Genomic DNA, 15026 nt, shown 5'->3' on the forward strand with positions numbered 1-15026 from the left:
AAAACAACATACAGCTTTGAAAATGTTTCAGGAAGGCATCCAATATTTTTGGGACTCAAGCCAACAGAAATGGAAAGAACAGAAGGTAGCGTAGGTGGGGTAAATGAGGCCTAGCTGCTGCCTCATCAAGTGTTTATAACAGTCAAAACCATAAAACAATCCATTAAAAACATATCTGGTGATTCATTTAGTAGCTGGCATCCAGCACAGACTTCTCTCACATATCTTTTGTCAAACATTATAATCATTCTTTAGGACAATAATTGGTCTTTAGGACAATAATTGGTCTTCAGGACAATAATTGGTCTTTAGGACTTACCGGTCTTTTCCTGTCTCCTTCTTAAATACTGCATCACAGTAACTCATGCGCTTTTCTGTTGTCACATATATTTTGGCAGTTGGGTAGCTGTCAACAGTTTTCTTCAACATGTTGTACACAATGCCATTTCCATCCTTCCTCATGTTTCGAAATGGTCCCCAGATCACGTATACAGTGTTGTTGGTTTCTTTGAAAAAGTACTCGGGATTCTTGAGTAGGAGAGGCACGCTTGTGTGAGAAACTACTCTTACAGTTGTCCTCTTCCCAACATCTTCCTCATAGCCCTTTGTGGGAGCATTGTTCATCCTCCAAATGCAGGAGGACTTGTCTATCTTGGTTCCCAACTTCTGGCCAGCCATCTGTCCCGAGTTTGAAACAATGGCACAGAGGTCACAGTCAAGTTGTAGAGGCTGGAAGAAAGAAAACAAAAATATACAGCAAGTCTTTCTCTGTACAACAGGAAGACCGAGAATAAAAACAGGCACAGTCCAACAGATTGATAGCAATGTTTCTCTTTAAGAAAACCTAACAATCCCCATGTGGTAGAGTTGGTAGAAACCCCTACGATTACAGAGCTCTGAATGCAATTCTTTTAGCAAAATAGGTGGTTTCAATCTTTTCCTTTGTTCTCCATCTTGCAAAGCCAACTACAAAAATAGTATTTTTTTTTTCCTCTAAATCCTACTCTTTCCACTAGTAAACAACAAAAGAAAGAAGCAGCAGAAAACAATATTTAGATCGATGTATTCTTCTAACATGGTGTTGTCAGCAACAGTAGAGAAAATGTAATGCTGGAAATTTAACCACACGCTGACTGTATTTATGCATCTGGATGAGTAGTTCGCAAATCTGTGGTAGAAGTCAAACATGAGATGTAACTCTAGCAGTATGAAAATCCTGCAGCTGGAAAGGAGATGTGGGCAGAAGACTATGTTGTTCTCTCCAGGGAATGGTTATGACTTATGAAAAATAAGAGGCTGATGGAATGGTGACACGTAAACTAGGAACTTAATGCTGGACAAGCTGAAGTAAAAGACAATCTTTCCTGATCACGTTCTAGGGTAATATTTCTCCAGTAAGAATTGAAAACAGAAAGAGTTATCTGTCTAACAGAGACATAGGGACCTATCAAAAGTTCCGTTTGTCAGAGTATAAAGAGTAAATATCCTTTGGTTCTTTTGTACCAAAAGACTAAAAGGAAATGCCCTGTCCTTAAGTTTAATTGTATGAAAAGTTTAGTTAGAGATCTAACTCAAAGGAAAATTAGATCCATTAAAAAAAAACCCAACAAACAATCCACACACACACCAAACCTACAGAAGACAGTCCAGTCCACAGGTCATCTACAATTCTTTGTATGGTCACAAACTTGATCTTTTGCACAAGTGGCTTCAGTTTAATGTTTGTTAGGAATAATTCCCGACATGTTCTTCAGACATTTAGCCTGACAGGATCCTATGTGCTTTTCTGATCAGACTTGTGGTTACGTCCCTTCAAAATCCCACCTCATTTAGCTAATGTGGATGAATATTGTGGCTACATTTGGCCACTACAACCTTAGGACATAATGTCTGACAAAATATCAAATTTCTTTGATAACGATGCATAATACAAGGACAAGAGATAAACATCTGAAGAGAGCCAAATTGTAACAGCCAGAAGATTTCATCTTTGGGTGACAAAGATTGTACTGAAGTAAGACGCATACTGCAAGACTTCTGCAATAAATCTCACAATTGAAAAGGTTTGATTTCTCTACTGTGATTGGTTTGATTTCTCTGAGTGATTCATGAAAATGTTCTTTCCTCATTTCATCAGGAGTTCAAGATGCCTGACTGCATGCAAAATCATTGGCAATGTTTCCTTTACAGAACACCATGTATTTCTTTTTATAGCTGTTGTAGTTTAGAGAGCTGTCCTGCGCAGCTCTCTGACAGCAAGAATGAAATCCCAGGAGATGCAGCTGAACACAACAGTCTTTCTGTTTACTGCTTAGTTACAGAAATACTCTCTAAGATACATTATGAGGACATGGCTGGGTGACCTAAACAAATCCATAAGCATAACTCACATCTTAACATGAAGTGAATTGTTAAAGTCCCAGTAGATTAATTTATGTCTTCCAGGGTGAATTTTCAAACTAACAAATGTTGAATATGAAACTGCTAGATAGGAAAAGCCAATTTGGTCAAGAATCCAGTCCCATTTAAATTTGTTTCAGCATCAGTGTTGTTTTGGGGTTTGGGTTTGGTTGTGGTTTTTTGGGGTTTTTTTTGTTTGCTTGTTTGTTTGTTTTTCTCTCCCCACAATATTCTTTCTTATCCATTAAAATGCTCTCTAAAATTTGGAATTTTTTGATTTTCTGACCTCAGTTAGAAATGCATTGCACATTTTCTATTCACTGAGTGTAACTGTTCTGCTTGAATAAACTGAGTACACTCACTCCTGCAATTGTGTCCCCTGGTTTTCTAGCTCTTTTGTTGTGATTCATTTATCTTGTTCCAATTTATAAAGCGCTTTCATAATATTGAATGCCTGCTCTAGGTCAACATATAATCTGCTCTTCTTCAATAGAAGCAGAAGCTTAACCCCTCCCAGCCCTATCTCAGAATAAACAGTTTTTACAATGTAGAGAAACTGTATGTGTCCTAATACTCATGTTTCCCAACAGAGATCCCAGATAGATTTAAAAGACTGACACCCATGACAGACATTCCACTGATATCAGAATCATCCACTGACTTCAGTATCTTTTTTGCATCATATCTTCCTCAACATATGAGAAAATACACATCAACATTCATTCACTGAACCCCCATATGCACACAAGACTGCAGCTTGTGGTGTTTGTAAGTGTTTATGTGTGTCACAGAGAAAAGGCGAAGTTTCAGTCATCCACATATAATAGCTTTCTCATTTTCCTCACTTAACATGACATTCCTGTTTGTTACTACACCATACCTCAGAAATGGCTGTCCATCATGTTAAGATTCAAAAGCTGCTCAAATGTAGCTCTCCTGCCAGCTGGCTCCCACAGGAGCTATTCAGGCACAGGGATTTGGGTGCCTAAGGGGCTGGCATTGGGAAGCACCTGGTTAGTTGTGGCTGCTGCTTCTGCTACTGAACTAAGACACAGTTGACAGCTCTGTATGACTCTTGAGGAGTTGAAGTGATGTGCTGTTGTCTCCCCTCACTCCACTCTTGAGTCCCACATCCCTCACTGTTTCCCATATACAGATTTTTGGTTGTAAGGTTGCCCTAACCTGCATGAGAAACCGCTGCTTTTCCATTAAACTTGCTGTATTGTTTGTATTAAGGATGAACAGAAGCAGAGAGGCAATTCTTAAACACAGAAACTGGAATACAGAGAGGTGGAAGCTGGAGAATTAGAGAAAATGTGCCTTCTAGGTGATCTGTTTTGCAATTAACAGTAAATGTTTACAGCTGTCCACACCACAAACATCAGGATAGCAATTGATGTGACACTAACACATCATGAGCCTTATCAAAGAAACCAAAAGTGCATCTGTCATGTAGTCCAGGCTGCCCTTCCATCTGTGGAGATGGTCCAGCAGCAATGGGATTGATACAGATTGGCAAAACCATACAGAAAAACCTGTGCTGTTACTAATTTATGCTCTCTGGACTGAGATGGGGAGGAAGAAGGGGGGTGGGGAGTGAGTGAGCGGCTGCGTGGTTCTGAGTTACCAGCTGGGCTTAAACTACAACGCTTTCACAAGATCTTAATTCACTTGCATTGTAGATATATGAGCTAAAGAAAAAAAAATGTAGAGAATCATTCACCTTTTCTTCCTTTTTCATGTATTTAGACATGTATTTCACCTCTACACACCACAGGGGCTAAGCTGTTATTGCTTCTAGAAAATCATTCATTTTGTCACTGACCAGAAGGATGTAGAAGTCCTCAGCAGAGCAGCTGGGCACGATTCTGACAAATTGTCCCATCTTTCTCCTGAATGATACATTGTAACTGTTGAGGAGCACTTATATTTTAATCAGTAAAGAAAATGAAATGTCTGACCTTTCCATTTCCTGTGTAAGCTTACAGACAATAGAAAAGATAATTAAAATTGTGAATTAGAACTTGCAAAACAGTGCTGTCGCTCTAGCAAAGAGAAATAGCTGTGTAATAAAGGTCACTTATCAAACAGTTCTAGTTATTAAATCTTTGCATTTAGCACTGAAGTGGCTTCACAGAATCAAAGGTCAAATCATTAAATAACAAAACCAGCCAGAATTAGAAAAGGTCACAAGCAAATCTAACTAGAAGTAGGTCACAAAACATGATTCTCTCCAACAGAGGATTTAGATATTTGGAAAATTGATTACTTTCCAATTTGAAACAACTCCTCCACCATGTCAAATGTCTCCACCAAAAGACCGAAATTCCAGCTACAGGACCATGTGTATGGGTGGATTTCCCAGTGGCACAGATTTCCCAGTGGCACAAATTGCCAGATTTCCCAACCGCAGACCTGTGGGTCTGCTGAAGTCCCAGGAGAGGATGATCTCAGGCCAGGTCTCTTAACCTCTTGCCTAAGACTTCAGCACAAGTCAGTGGAGTCCAACAAAACCATGTCTTGACATACCAGTCATATGCCAAGCTCCCATCTTAGCACAGACTGGCAGATTCACTCTTCAGTTGGACCAAACCTGGCTCAGGACCTAAGCAAATGTAATTTACACTGATGAAAAGCTGAATTTCTCTTGCGACTTCTTCACACTGCAGGTTGGTGGTGCTCTGGAGAGTTCATTCCAAACACCAACTCTGTTTTGCTCTGTGAATCCCACAACTAATCATACAGATAGTTAGGAAATTCAGATTAAACTTTCCCAATTGTTACTTTATGATTGTAATTTTGTAAATTAGACGCAATGCCCATTCATTACATAATGAGGCAATTATTAGCAGCTTGCCACATATTAATTTGCTCCTTTAATGTTGAAACAAATGAGATCTTTTCTTATAATCATCTTATTTGAGTGAATTCTAACAAAGCTGATTGAACAAAGCTCCAGAGAGACTTTCTTTATTTCAGTGCCATTTATCCTTCCACTCTTCTTGGACGCCTTTGGAGTTTTAGAGGATACAACATTTATAATGATGCCAACAGGGAATAGATTGTGCCTTTATTCTTCTTGATGTTCTTTTGAGGTCTTTGAAATGAAAGGTACAAGAGAGGCATTAACCGTCTGGCATTGTTTTTATTACTTTTCTCTACTTTACAAGCATAAAATGTATTTTAATTTTTTTCCGTGTTACAGTGATGATCAACCAAGCTGGATTTATCTACACTTACTCACTTTCTTCAGACCTCTAACTGGAAGGAAAGACTTGCCAGGCTTCTCTAAGACAAAATTCAGTGCATTTACAGAAAAGAAATATAGTATTTGTGTGTTCACCCAGCAAGAGCTTTCAATTTAATAGAGCACTCAGAAGCACTGTATATAAATCACATTATATAACTAACATCAAGTGATAAAAGTAAAAATGGTGAAACTCCACAGGGCTGATTACCCTGACTTGTGGTAGTTCTCCCTTCACTCCTGTGGTAGTGTTGTGCTTTTCTAGTCCTCAGCAGTTGATTTTGGTCCTAGCCCTCAGCATCACATCCCAAGAAACATCTCTGTCTTCATAAAAATGAATGTTAAAATTTCATAAAAATTGTAACATTTTAACATTATTTTAAAATAAGCCCTATGTCAACATGCATCCCATTTCCAAATAAACAGAATATGATCTGCCTCTTCATAAGACTGTTCCTGAGACTCAAGCGCCTGGGATTTTATTTAGATTACTGTCACTGATACATACATAAGTTGTAGGAGAAAGGTTTTATTTAAATTGAATTAACTGGAAGGGAATGCATAGGAGCCATGTAATGGGACTACTTTTGCAGTAAGAGACTGAATAAATAACCATCACTGCAATTCTTTCTATATGAATTGACCCAGTTGTTACAGAATTGCTATTCTTGATTTGCAGTTCACGTTACAGCTCCCTAGAAGGGCTGTATCAGCCCTTTGCTTTAATAAGTATGTTGTGGATTCCTGATGTCAATGGATTCCCGATGTCACTGATGCAGAGACAGGAAAGGGAAGGAAGCATGGACTTTGGGCAGAGGTTGAAACTTGCATGCCAGACTCTCCAGCACCGTCTAAACTTTAATTTAGTAAGTGTGGTTTTGAAACATTTCAGCTTGTTTTCTCATGGAAAGGAAAAAAACCCTACAAACCCAAACCTTCTGAACATGAACCACAGTGCAAAGTGATGCAGTGTCATCTTTCTCACTTTCAAGACAGCTCCAGTTACTCCATGCCAGCTCGTACCTCTTTCAAGATATAGCAGAGCAAATGCTCACCAGCATGTTGTTGATTTTGCTGCTGCTATTGGGAACAATATGGACAGCCTTGAAACAAGGCAAGAATCAAGTACATCTCATGATACTGAGTGCTGAAAAATAAACGCTTCAAATATATGTGAGAAAACTCTTGAACAGCAAGAGTCAAGTGTCTGACTTATAAAGAAGTAAACCAGGTCGTTTATGTATTTTCCCCTATTCTACTATGAAGCAGAAATTGAAAAGTCAAAAATAATATCCCCTACGATAATCCCATAAACCAAAATTTGAGTAAAACCAGACCCAGCTTGATCAAAATATTTTAACTTCTTGTTTATTAAAAATTATATTTAAATAGTTTTCTAAAATGGAATTAAAATGTTCCTTCCTTTGAACATTTTTCTGTATTATGAAAAGATTAAAGCATGGTAGTTCACATTAACAGTCCCTTCCATTTTTTCCTTTTTTTTTTTTCCTGATTTCCAGCTTAAACTTCATTAAAAGTGACACCTTTTAAATAAGCCTACACTAGTATTTTCTTCTGGAATCATAAACTATTGAAAGATTCCTGATAGCTCTATTGGTAAAACAGATACAAAAATAGAAAGGTGGTGGAGAGTAAATAAACAACAGGAGAAAATTTTCTTTCTGTGCATGGAGGGTTAATGAAGGAAGGAAGTTGCCAGACTCAGTGTTTCAAGTACAAGGGAAAGACCCAGCAGAAGCAGATCACTGGAGGACTGATGGTCAACAGCCCCGTGGGACTTTGAGCACTGGAAGAGAGGCAGGTGAAGAAAGTTTTGCCCCAAGGCGTTGCCTGAAGGATGCTTTCAGTCAGTAGAAGCTGCATTTTAGTTTGTGTCTCAGGTGGATGGTAAATTCTCCTCTCCCCAGGTAGGATGGCAGAAAGGATGTGCTCTTATTAACATGAATGAATGTGTCACAAAAGGGGAAGGAAATAAATGGAAGCAGGATACCAAAAGAGAAGAGAGGACAGAAAAATATCAGAAAAGAAATGAAACAGGCTACGACAAGGCAGAATACAGTGTTTAGAAGAGAGACATGTAAGTGGAAACAGGATTTGCGAAAAAGTAAAATACTGATATATAGCCAGTAAAATAAACCTACATACAAATTCCATCATATAAACCCTATACCAGAAGTTCATGAGGTAGGCACTTAAATAAGATTCACTCTGAAAAATAGCCTATGAAAAAATTAATTTCACAGATGTTCAAAACAGAAAACCAAACACACTATATTGTAGTTCTAGAGCACTAACTTCATCCCAGTGCTTTACCTGATGACCATAAATAACCAGAATGTCTGCGACATTCCATCTATCACTCATTCACAAATACACAGGCTTTGAAATATCATGGCTTTGTAATAGTTCAAAAGCGGGGAATTCTTCCAACCAAATACTGCTTGCTGAATCCAACAAGTCATTTATCTTCAAATTCACCACATTGCTCACTTGCCCTTGTTAGCATGTGATGACTCTTGAATTTTGTGCACAAAAGTGACTGGAGAAACACAATTTAAACCAGACTCTGTCCATCAAACTTCATAAACAACTCCAAACAGAAGACAATTAGCTGATCTTAACTATGGCACCCCTTCTGTCACTCTACTGAAAGACTGTATTTGCAACAGCACATTTACTACCAGCACTTGATCCATCAAGTTATTGGTATCATAATATTTAGTGTTACTTTATCTTCTTCAATTCTCTGTTTATATTACATTTTTTCTCTTTTTTTTTTTTTTCCTATGTAGCAATAAGGAAGATATAATTTCTTCTCTATACAGGCATATTTGCTAGGCAAACAATACGAAGCACAAGGTGGTAAAATGTCACTTATAATTCAAGGAGACATAAACGGTGGGAATGTGCTGTTAGCACATGGACTGAATAGTGAATGAATCACAGTAGAAAAGGACAATTTCTCACATCCAGTACCATGGATGGCAGTAGAGCACATGTAACACATAATGCTTCCTTACAGAGTGGATTTGAGAATGACATCCTTGAAAGCAACTAGGGCCAAAAGGACTCTCTCCACAAAAGCTGTTTTTTCCATTGCAAATAATAGTAAGTATCTGTGCAAAAACACCAAATGAGAATTCTTCACTATGAAGTTGCCTAGTATAAGACTATGTCTAGGGAATTCTTTGTCACATATGTAAAACATTGTTTACTCTGTAACTACTGATTTTAATTTGTATTTATTATAAATACCCACAGATGGCAGTAAAGTATATAATGTATACAGCAGATTTGTTCCAAGTTTGCTTCTCTAATAACCTCCTACTATCAGCACTCACCATTAATCATGGGCCATTATCTGGGAACTTATTTGTCTGAATCACAGAGGCAGGGATGCTTGTTAGGCCTTTAATCTAGATACATTTGAAAAAATTACACTCACAAATAAATTATGTGACTTGTAAGATGAAGTTCAGATCTTATTTCAGGTCAGTTTATTTGGGATCTGATATGGGAACATTGTATCAAGGTAAGCAGCAAAAAACTATCAGAAAAACTACCTTGTGGTTCCTTTTTTTTTTTTTTCCCCCATGAAAATCCACCAAATAGGCTGGAAAACCTAAGCCCTAATTTATTTCTGTTCCATGCTGTCTAGACCTATTATTTAATTTTGTCTCGGTGGTCTATCTCTCAAATTATTTGTATGCATGGAAGGAAAGTGATAAGCTAAAATGTTAATTATCCATTTTTATGAAATTAAAAAAAAAAATATCCATGCCAGGAATAACAATAAGGTTTGTTACAACAGCATTAAAACCAGTAGCATTTTTCATTTGACAAAATAAGCCTTAAGAAGCTTTCTGAGTCCAGTGTTTTTAATTGCAGGATGCCTTATCTAAAAGAAAATATGTACTTGCTTCTGGCCACATTCATTTCTTTTCCCTTTACTGGTATATTGGGAATATTTACTGTACTACTTTATGACTGTGAGCTTTACAAATGCTTAAAATCTTCTGTAAAAATGTCATTTCAGGTTAAAACTTCGCTTTAAGGTCCTAGTCCAAAAACTGTTTTAAATATATTTTATTTTTACATATTTAAATCATTTCAGTTGCAGAAAAATACAAGGCTAAATCACCATTTTTCAGATACCTGAATTTTCAAAAACTATGGTACTGCATGCTAGGACAGAAATTTAAACTGGATTGGAAAGTTCTGCTTAAATAATCAGGAAGATTTATTTTAAGGTCTTTTAAGTTGTTAATGGAAGCTCTTGAAGCAGAGTTGCATGTTTAAAAACTACAAGGTTAAAGGTCTGTTTCAAATGAAAAAGTCATTGTACATATACTCTCTTCCGATTGCTTTTACGTGTCTGCCTCACTGTGTATGTCTGCTAACCAATTTTCAATCAGTGCAGGTTTCATTGCAAACGCTAGTTAGTATCATGGATTAACATTATCTCTAAAAACTTTATAAGCACTCTTAAGTGAGTTTTACTGCGTTAAATGATTTATAAATAATTCAAAGACCATTCTGTATCAGTTCTCCTTCCTTATGGAGCTTTCCAATATAGTTTCTGCTACTACCACATCCCACAACAGCCCAATTCCCCCCTCACTTTAAAGCCTTTGATAAAGAAAAACCCCTGAGCACAGCGGCCTCTGCCAAATCTTACTGAAGTCAATAGGGCCTAGTGCCAGGACCATGCATCATCACTACAGAGCTCAGAACAAGATCAAGGCCTGAGGAGGTGCTAAGTAACACACCCACACAAATGAGGCGGTACATTATGAGGTGAAGCATGCTAGAAACAATTGCAAAACAAAATCTTATTAAAAATTGAAAATCCTATCAATCTTTTCTCCACTATATAGTCTGGCCTGACAATGGTACAGTTGCAAGATATAAACAACACTACCTGCAAAATGGGTAGTTCTAATCATATAGCTCTTCTACCTATAATTTAGATCTTTAAGAGAGAAATTAATTTTTAGTCTTTCACATATCTTAAGGAGAAAAATACCACTTTAATGTACCTATATGCTGACTTTCTAGGAAAATTATTCATAGCCTCCATTACAGTCAAAACCAAAACTCCCACCAACATCATTGGAGCCATAACTTCACCTAATGTCTGAATTTTGGAAAGAGAAATTTAGATTCTCAGTTCATAGACGGAAAAGCTTTTTATCTGTAAAGACACTCAGCTGAGTGGCAAGAGAAAGAACAAGAAAGCATCTCATGTGACACATCCAGCTTGGAGTGACAATCTGCAGGGCTGTGCCCAACAAGACATATTCTGCTCTGAAGAATAAATTTAGGCATGGGACCATAAAACAAAGTAGCTCAGAAAAAAACATTCTGTGTGATTACAAGATCATGGTGCTGCTCCTTTGCCTGGTCCTCAGCAGAGGCCTCTCAGCTATGATCCTGCTTCAACCTGTGAAAAGGATGCAGGGTATTTTCTTGAGGTGAGCTGTCTACTCAGAAAGCCAGACGACAGTCTTCCTTTTCTATATGTGAGCATGTATACTGTTGTTCTCGCTTATCTGGTAACTACTGAAATTATCCCCCCACGCACCCCCAAGTCTGTTTCTGGGATGGAAACCTAGAGGTCATATTAGCTTCCTGCTCTTGCTGGCATGAAATGAGTTTAGTCTGATATGAATTTCAACCCTGCTTCTGAGTGCACAAGTTTGGGGGGGGGAGAGGGAAGGCTGAGGGATTTTTTTTAAACCTATTGTCTTAAGGAAGCATGTGATTCCTCATGTTTCCAAGGACTGCAGTGACAGCAGGATCTTTACTATTTGACAATTTGAAAAGCAATCTTAAAGGTCAACACCAAAGTTTATCAGCTGCTCTGTAAGTCCAACTGATACAGCAATATCCACCACAGTTTTGACAAAACAGCTTCTTGGGGACAGCAATAAGGAGGGAAACTTGGTTCCCTCTGATAGCATCTGCCTGCTGACCACTTTGGTTTGCTGGATATATGAATATGGCAAAATACAAGTCAGCTGATGTCCTAGCAATGGGAGTGATAATGGAAGATTGACAACTGCCTTCTACAGCAAACAGATTGTGCCTGGTTTCTCTAGGATAGAGTCAATTTTCTTCTTAGTGACTGGTACGGTGCTGCTCCTCCTCCTTCCAGATCAGTGCTGCTCCATGCTACATGATCTGTTGTATCTCTAGCTGTCAAGAGCTCACAACCACACATAGGGAACTGGAGAGGCTAAGTTCCACTTCCATGCCACAAAGAAGGTCTGAGGCACTATAATATACAGCTAAGTAAAAAACAAACTCAAACATATATATATATATATATTCCACTGAAGTAATGCATTACTTCCAAAATAGTCATCCAAAAGAAATGCCCACCCAGGCTGCAGCTGATGTTGAATGAAAAGCCCAGAGGACAGCAATGAACCTTGGCTTGCATAGAAACAGCATTTCTTCATTTCCGTGAAGAGTATATTTTGTATAACTTTTCTATAGTCATGTCAGTTCTGTGTTCTCTTGTCTGCTTAGTGACTTTAAATTAATTAAATGTATATATATATGTATTAACAAAACTAAAAGCAGCAAGATATATAAATCTGAAGAGTTAGATAATGTATTAATTTCATTGTAAGAAAATATTTACAAAGCAAATGTGAAAGCTTTGGCATCTCCTCTGAGTCATAATCCTGCAGTATTATAGATGCAGTATGAAGAAAAATGTGTGTGTGTGTGTGTGTGTGTGTTCAGCTACCCCATCATACAGAAGATTCTTCCCAGAAGAGTCTCCATTCCTAGAGATTTGCAAAGGTTATCAAGGCACAGACCTGCCTTAACCTTGATGTTAGTCCTATTTATAGATGATGTTGGACAAAATGCATTCCAGAGGTTCTTTTCAACTTTTTTTTAATAATTCTATAATTCTATCACTTTAGAGACAATTTTAAAGAAACAGACAACACATTTTTAATAGTGAGGAGTATTCATCACTAGCGGAAAACAAAACAAACAAAAAACCCAAACCCCAACAACCAAACCTCTCAAAAACTCAAACAAAAACAAAAAAAAATTGAAAGTTGAATGATAAATGAAAAAATATTCTTTTACTTGTCTGTTCTTCTTCTTTCTACTGTCTGTCACACAGAAAATCACACAGAAAATACAGCAGGAGAAAGAAACTTTCCTAAAATGAAAATGGGATGATAATATTTGATCTTCATGTCATATCACAATCTTTCACAGAACCTTCACCTAATAAATCTTATTCCTGATAAAACATTATTAGGCACAGTTACAAGACTGGAATCAGATTGACCTAAGATCATAACCACAAGTGCTCTCCAGCCAGTGTAGCACAGGTTATGGGCAGGCAACATAGCTCACTTTTCTTCCTGGCATATGCGAACTAGGTCCAGGAGTGTTAAACTGGCTGTTTCAATAGTTTAGGTTCATTGCCTCATAGGATATTTGTAGAGACTGTAAATTTTAGTTCAGTCTCCTCATAGCATTTCTTTCTAAGGCCAGTTAGCAATGAATACAAGGTGATCTATATCATGTCATGACTGGAGACCAATCTGTGAGTTCTTGATAGTACTTTTATCTTTACTAACAGTGCTGTCTCCTTCAGTACTGGAACATGGCTGAGAGGCAGAAGTAGTAGCTCTAACAGACTGGGGTTAGGAGATGGGTAAAAAGAAAGAAAAGAAACACTGATCCAGAATGAATAAATCTTTTCCAAAACAGAGGTCAAGACTGCAGTCATGTGCTAGTGACCACTAAGCAGTAAGCTGGAGCTTCACAGGCTGGGCCAGAGGGGAGGAGGAGAAAAGGAGTGTTGCAAGAAATCAAATGCACATTCAATCCTAGAAAAATGAGGAATACTCCCAGACAATCAGACCCGCAAAGCACCAACAGCAGAATTATAGTGGCTACAAAACATAGCATGATGAAAATAAATTCTGAAAAAGTGTATCACAAGTGAATACTGTAATTATCCCCTCCCCTTGTAACTGTAGCAGCAAAACCATTGCTAGTTCTGTCAGAAGATCCTTGCAAAAATCCTGTGGACCCTGTTTTTCAAAAGAGCAATAATTAAAAAATAAAGTCCTGTGGTGCCTTTCCTCTATCAGCCCTGTTTATGAATTCATAGCACAGCATGAAGGTTATTAAAATCCCATATGTGAGAACCACACACAGCACAAGGAGATATGAATTGGCATTCCACAGAGATAATGCTATCTAATGGGCAAAATAAGTTTCATTCTTATTCAGAGTACATTTGGAAAGGGCAAAGCATCTGGCTGCTGCTCATGGATACCCGACCAGACACAAACCACTCCTTTTTCTTACCTGTTGATTAATAAGTTAAATGTAAAGAGCATGGCTGCTATCTTTCTGGGCCTTGATATTCCCAGAGCACCCTTTTACCCACAAATCATTTGATGTGGGGTGGATTAAATGCTATTTGGGCAACCCAGATACAGTAACTAATAAACACATTGCTGTTTACTTCCACATACACACATTTCAAATCAAAAAGTAATTAACTGTGGAGATAACCAATACACCTCATGAATACACCAATACACCTCCAGAGTCCTGGCTACCCAATAATTTAATTATTTTCCAAAATTATTCATTATTTCCCATTTATTGCTGAAACAATTAAAACAGCTAATCCTGTGCTCTATTTTGCTGCCAAAATGTTTTGATCCCAAGTAGCACAGAGCAATTTTGAACACTATCAGCAGCTGGAAAAACTTCGAGGGAAAAAAAGGAAAAAACAAAAAAAATTGGTTTGGAAAAAAGATTTATGAAAGAACCCCAAGCTAACAAAACATAGACATGCACAAAAAGCTTCCCCAGTTTTCAAATACTCTGAATCTTTCGTTAAGGAGAAAGTAACACCCAGTCCATGATTCTAAAAAACTTGAGTAAAACTTAATGTCTAAACCACATTCTACTTCAGGACAATGATCAAGGGTTTGCACGGCTGTTTCTCTGATTTGCATGTATAATCAATGAGCCATTGCAGTGAGACCACAGGTGTCTGATGGCAGTCATCACTAATACAGAGATGGAAAGCACTCCAAAATAGGAGACGCAGGATCTGCCATGAAGCAGCGTGAGACAAAACCATCTTCTGGCAGGATTAAAATCCATGTGCTTGCCTGCTAAGGAAGGGTTTTCTTCTCATCCATATCTCTATGATCACACACTGTTCCTCAGTCTCTCTCACTTGAACAATCATGGCTGAAATTCAGAACTGGGATGATGTTGTGAAGTCTGTGTTCAGATTTGAACTTTGTCTAATTTCAGTAGTCTTCAGACTCAAGATTCTCATTCATATGAAATT

The 15026-nt window shown here is 37.7% G+C and overlaps 1 protein-coding gene across 1 annotated transcript in view; it reads right to left on the reverse strand.

Moving 5' to 3' along the window:
- Positions 1-319: 319 nt before the first annotated feature.
- ST6GALNAC3 (ST6 (alpha-N-acetyl-neuraminyl-2,3-beta-galactosyl-1,3)-N-acetylgalactosaminide alpha-2,6-sialyltransferase 3) overlaps positions 320-15026 on the reverse strand; it is a gene marked incomplete at both ends in the record, with an annotated part of 45140 nt that continues 30433 nt past the window's right edge. Inside the window, one exon of the mRNA XM_010009733.1 lies at positions 320-729. Coding sequence (XP_010008035.1) covers positions 320-729 — 410 coding nt within the window. The remainder of the gene's footprint in view (positions 730-15026) is intronic.

The sequence above is a fragment of the Nestor notabilis genome, unplaced genomic scaffold (genome assembly GCF_000696875.1).
Source record: "Nestor notabilis isolate BGI_N333 unplaced genomic scaffold, ASM69687v1 scaffold162, whole genome shotgun sequence".
Lineage (NCBI taxonomy): Eukaryota > Metazoa > Chordata > Aves > Psittaciformes > Psittacidae > Nestor > Nestor notabilis.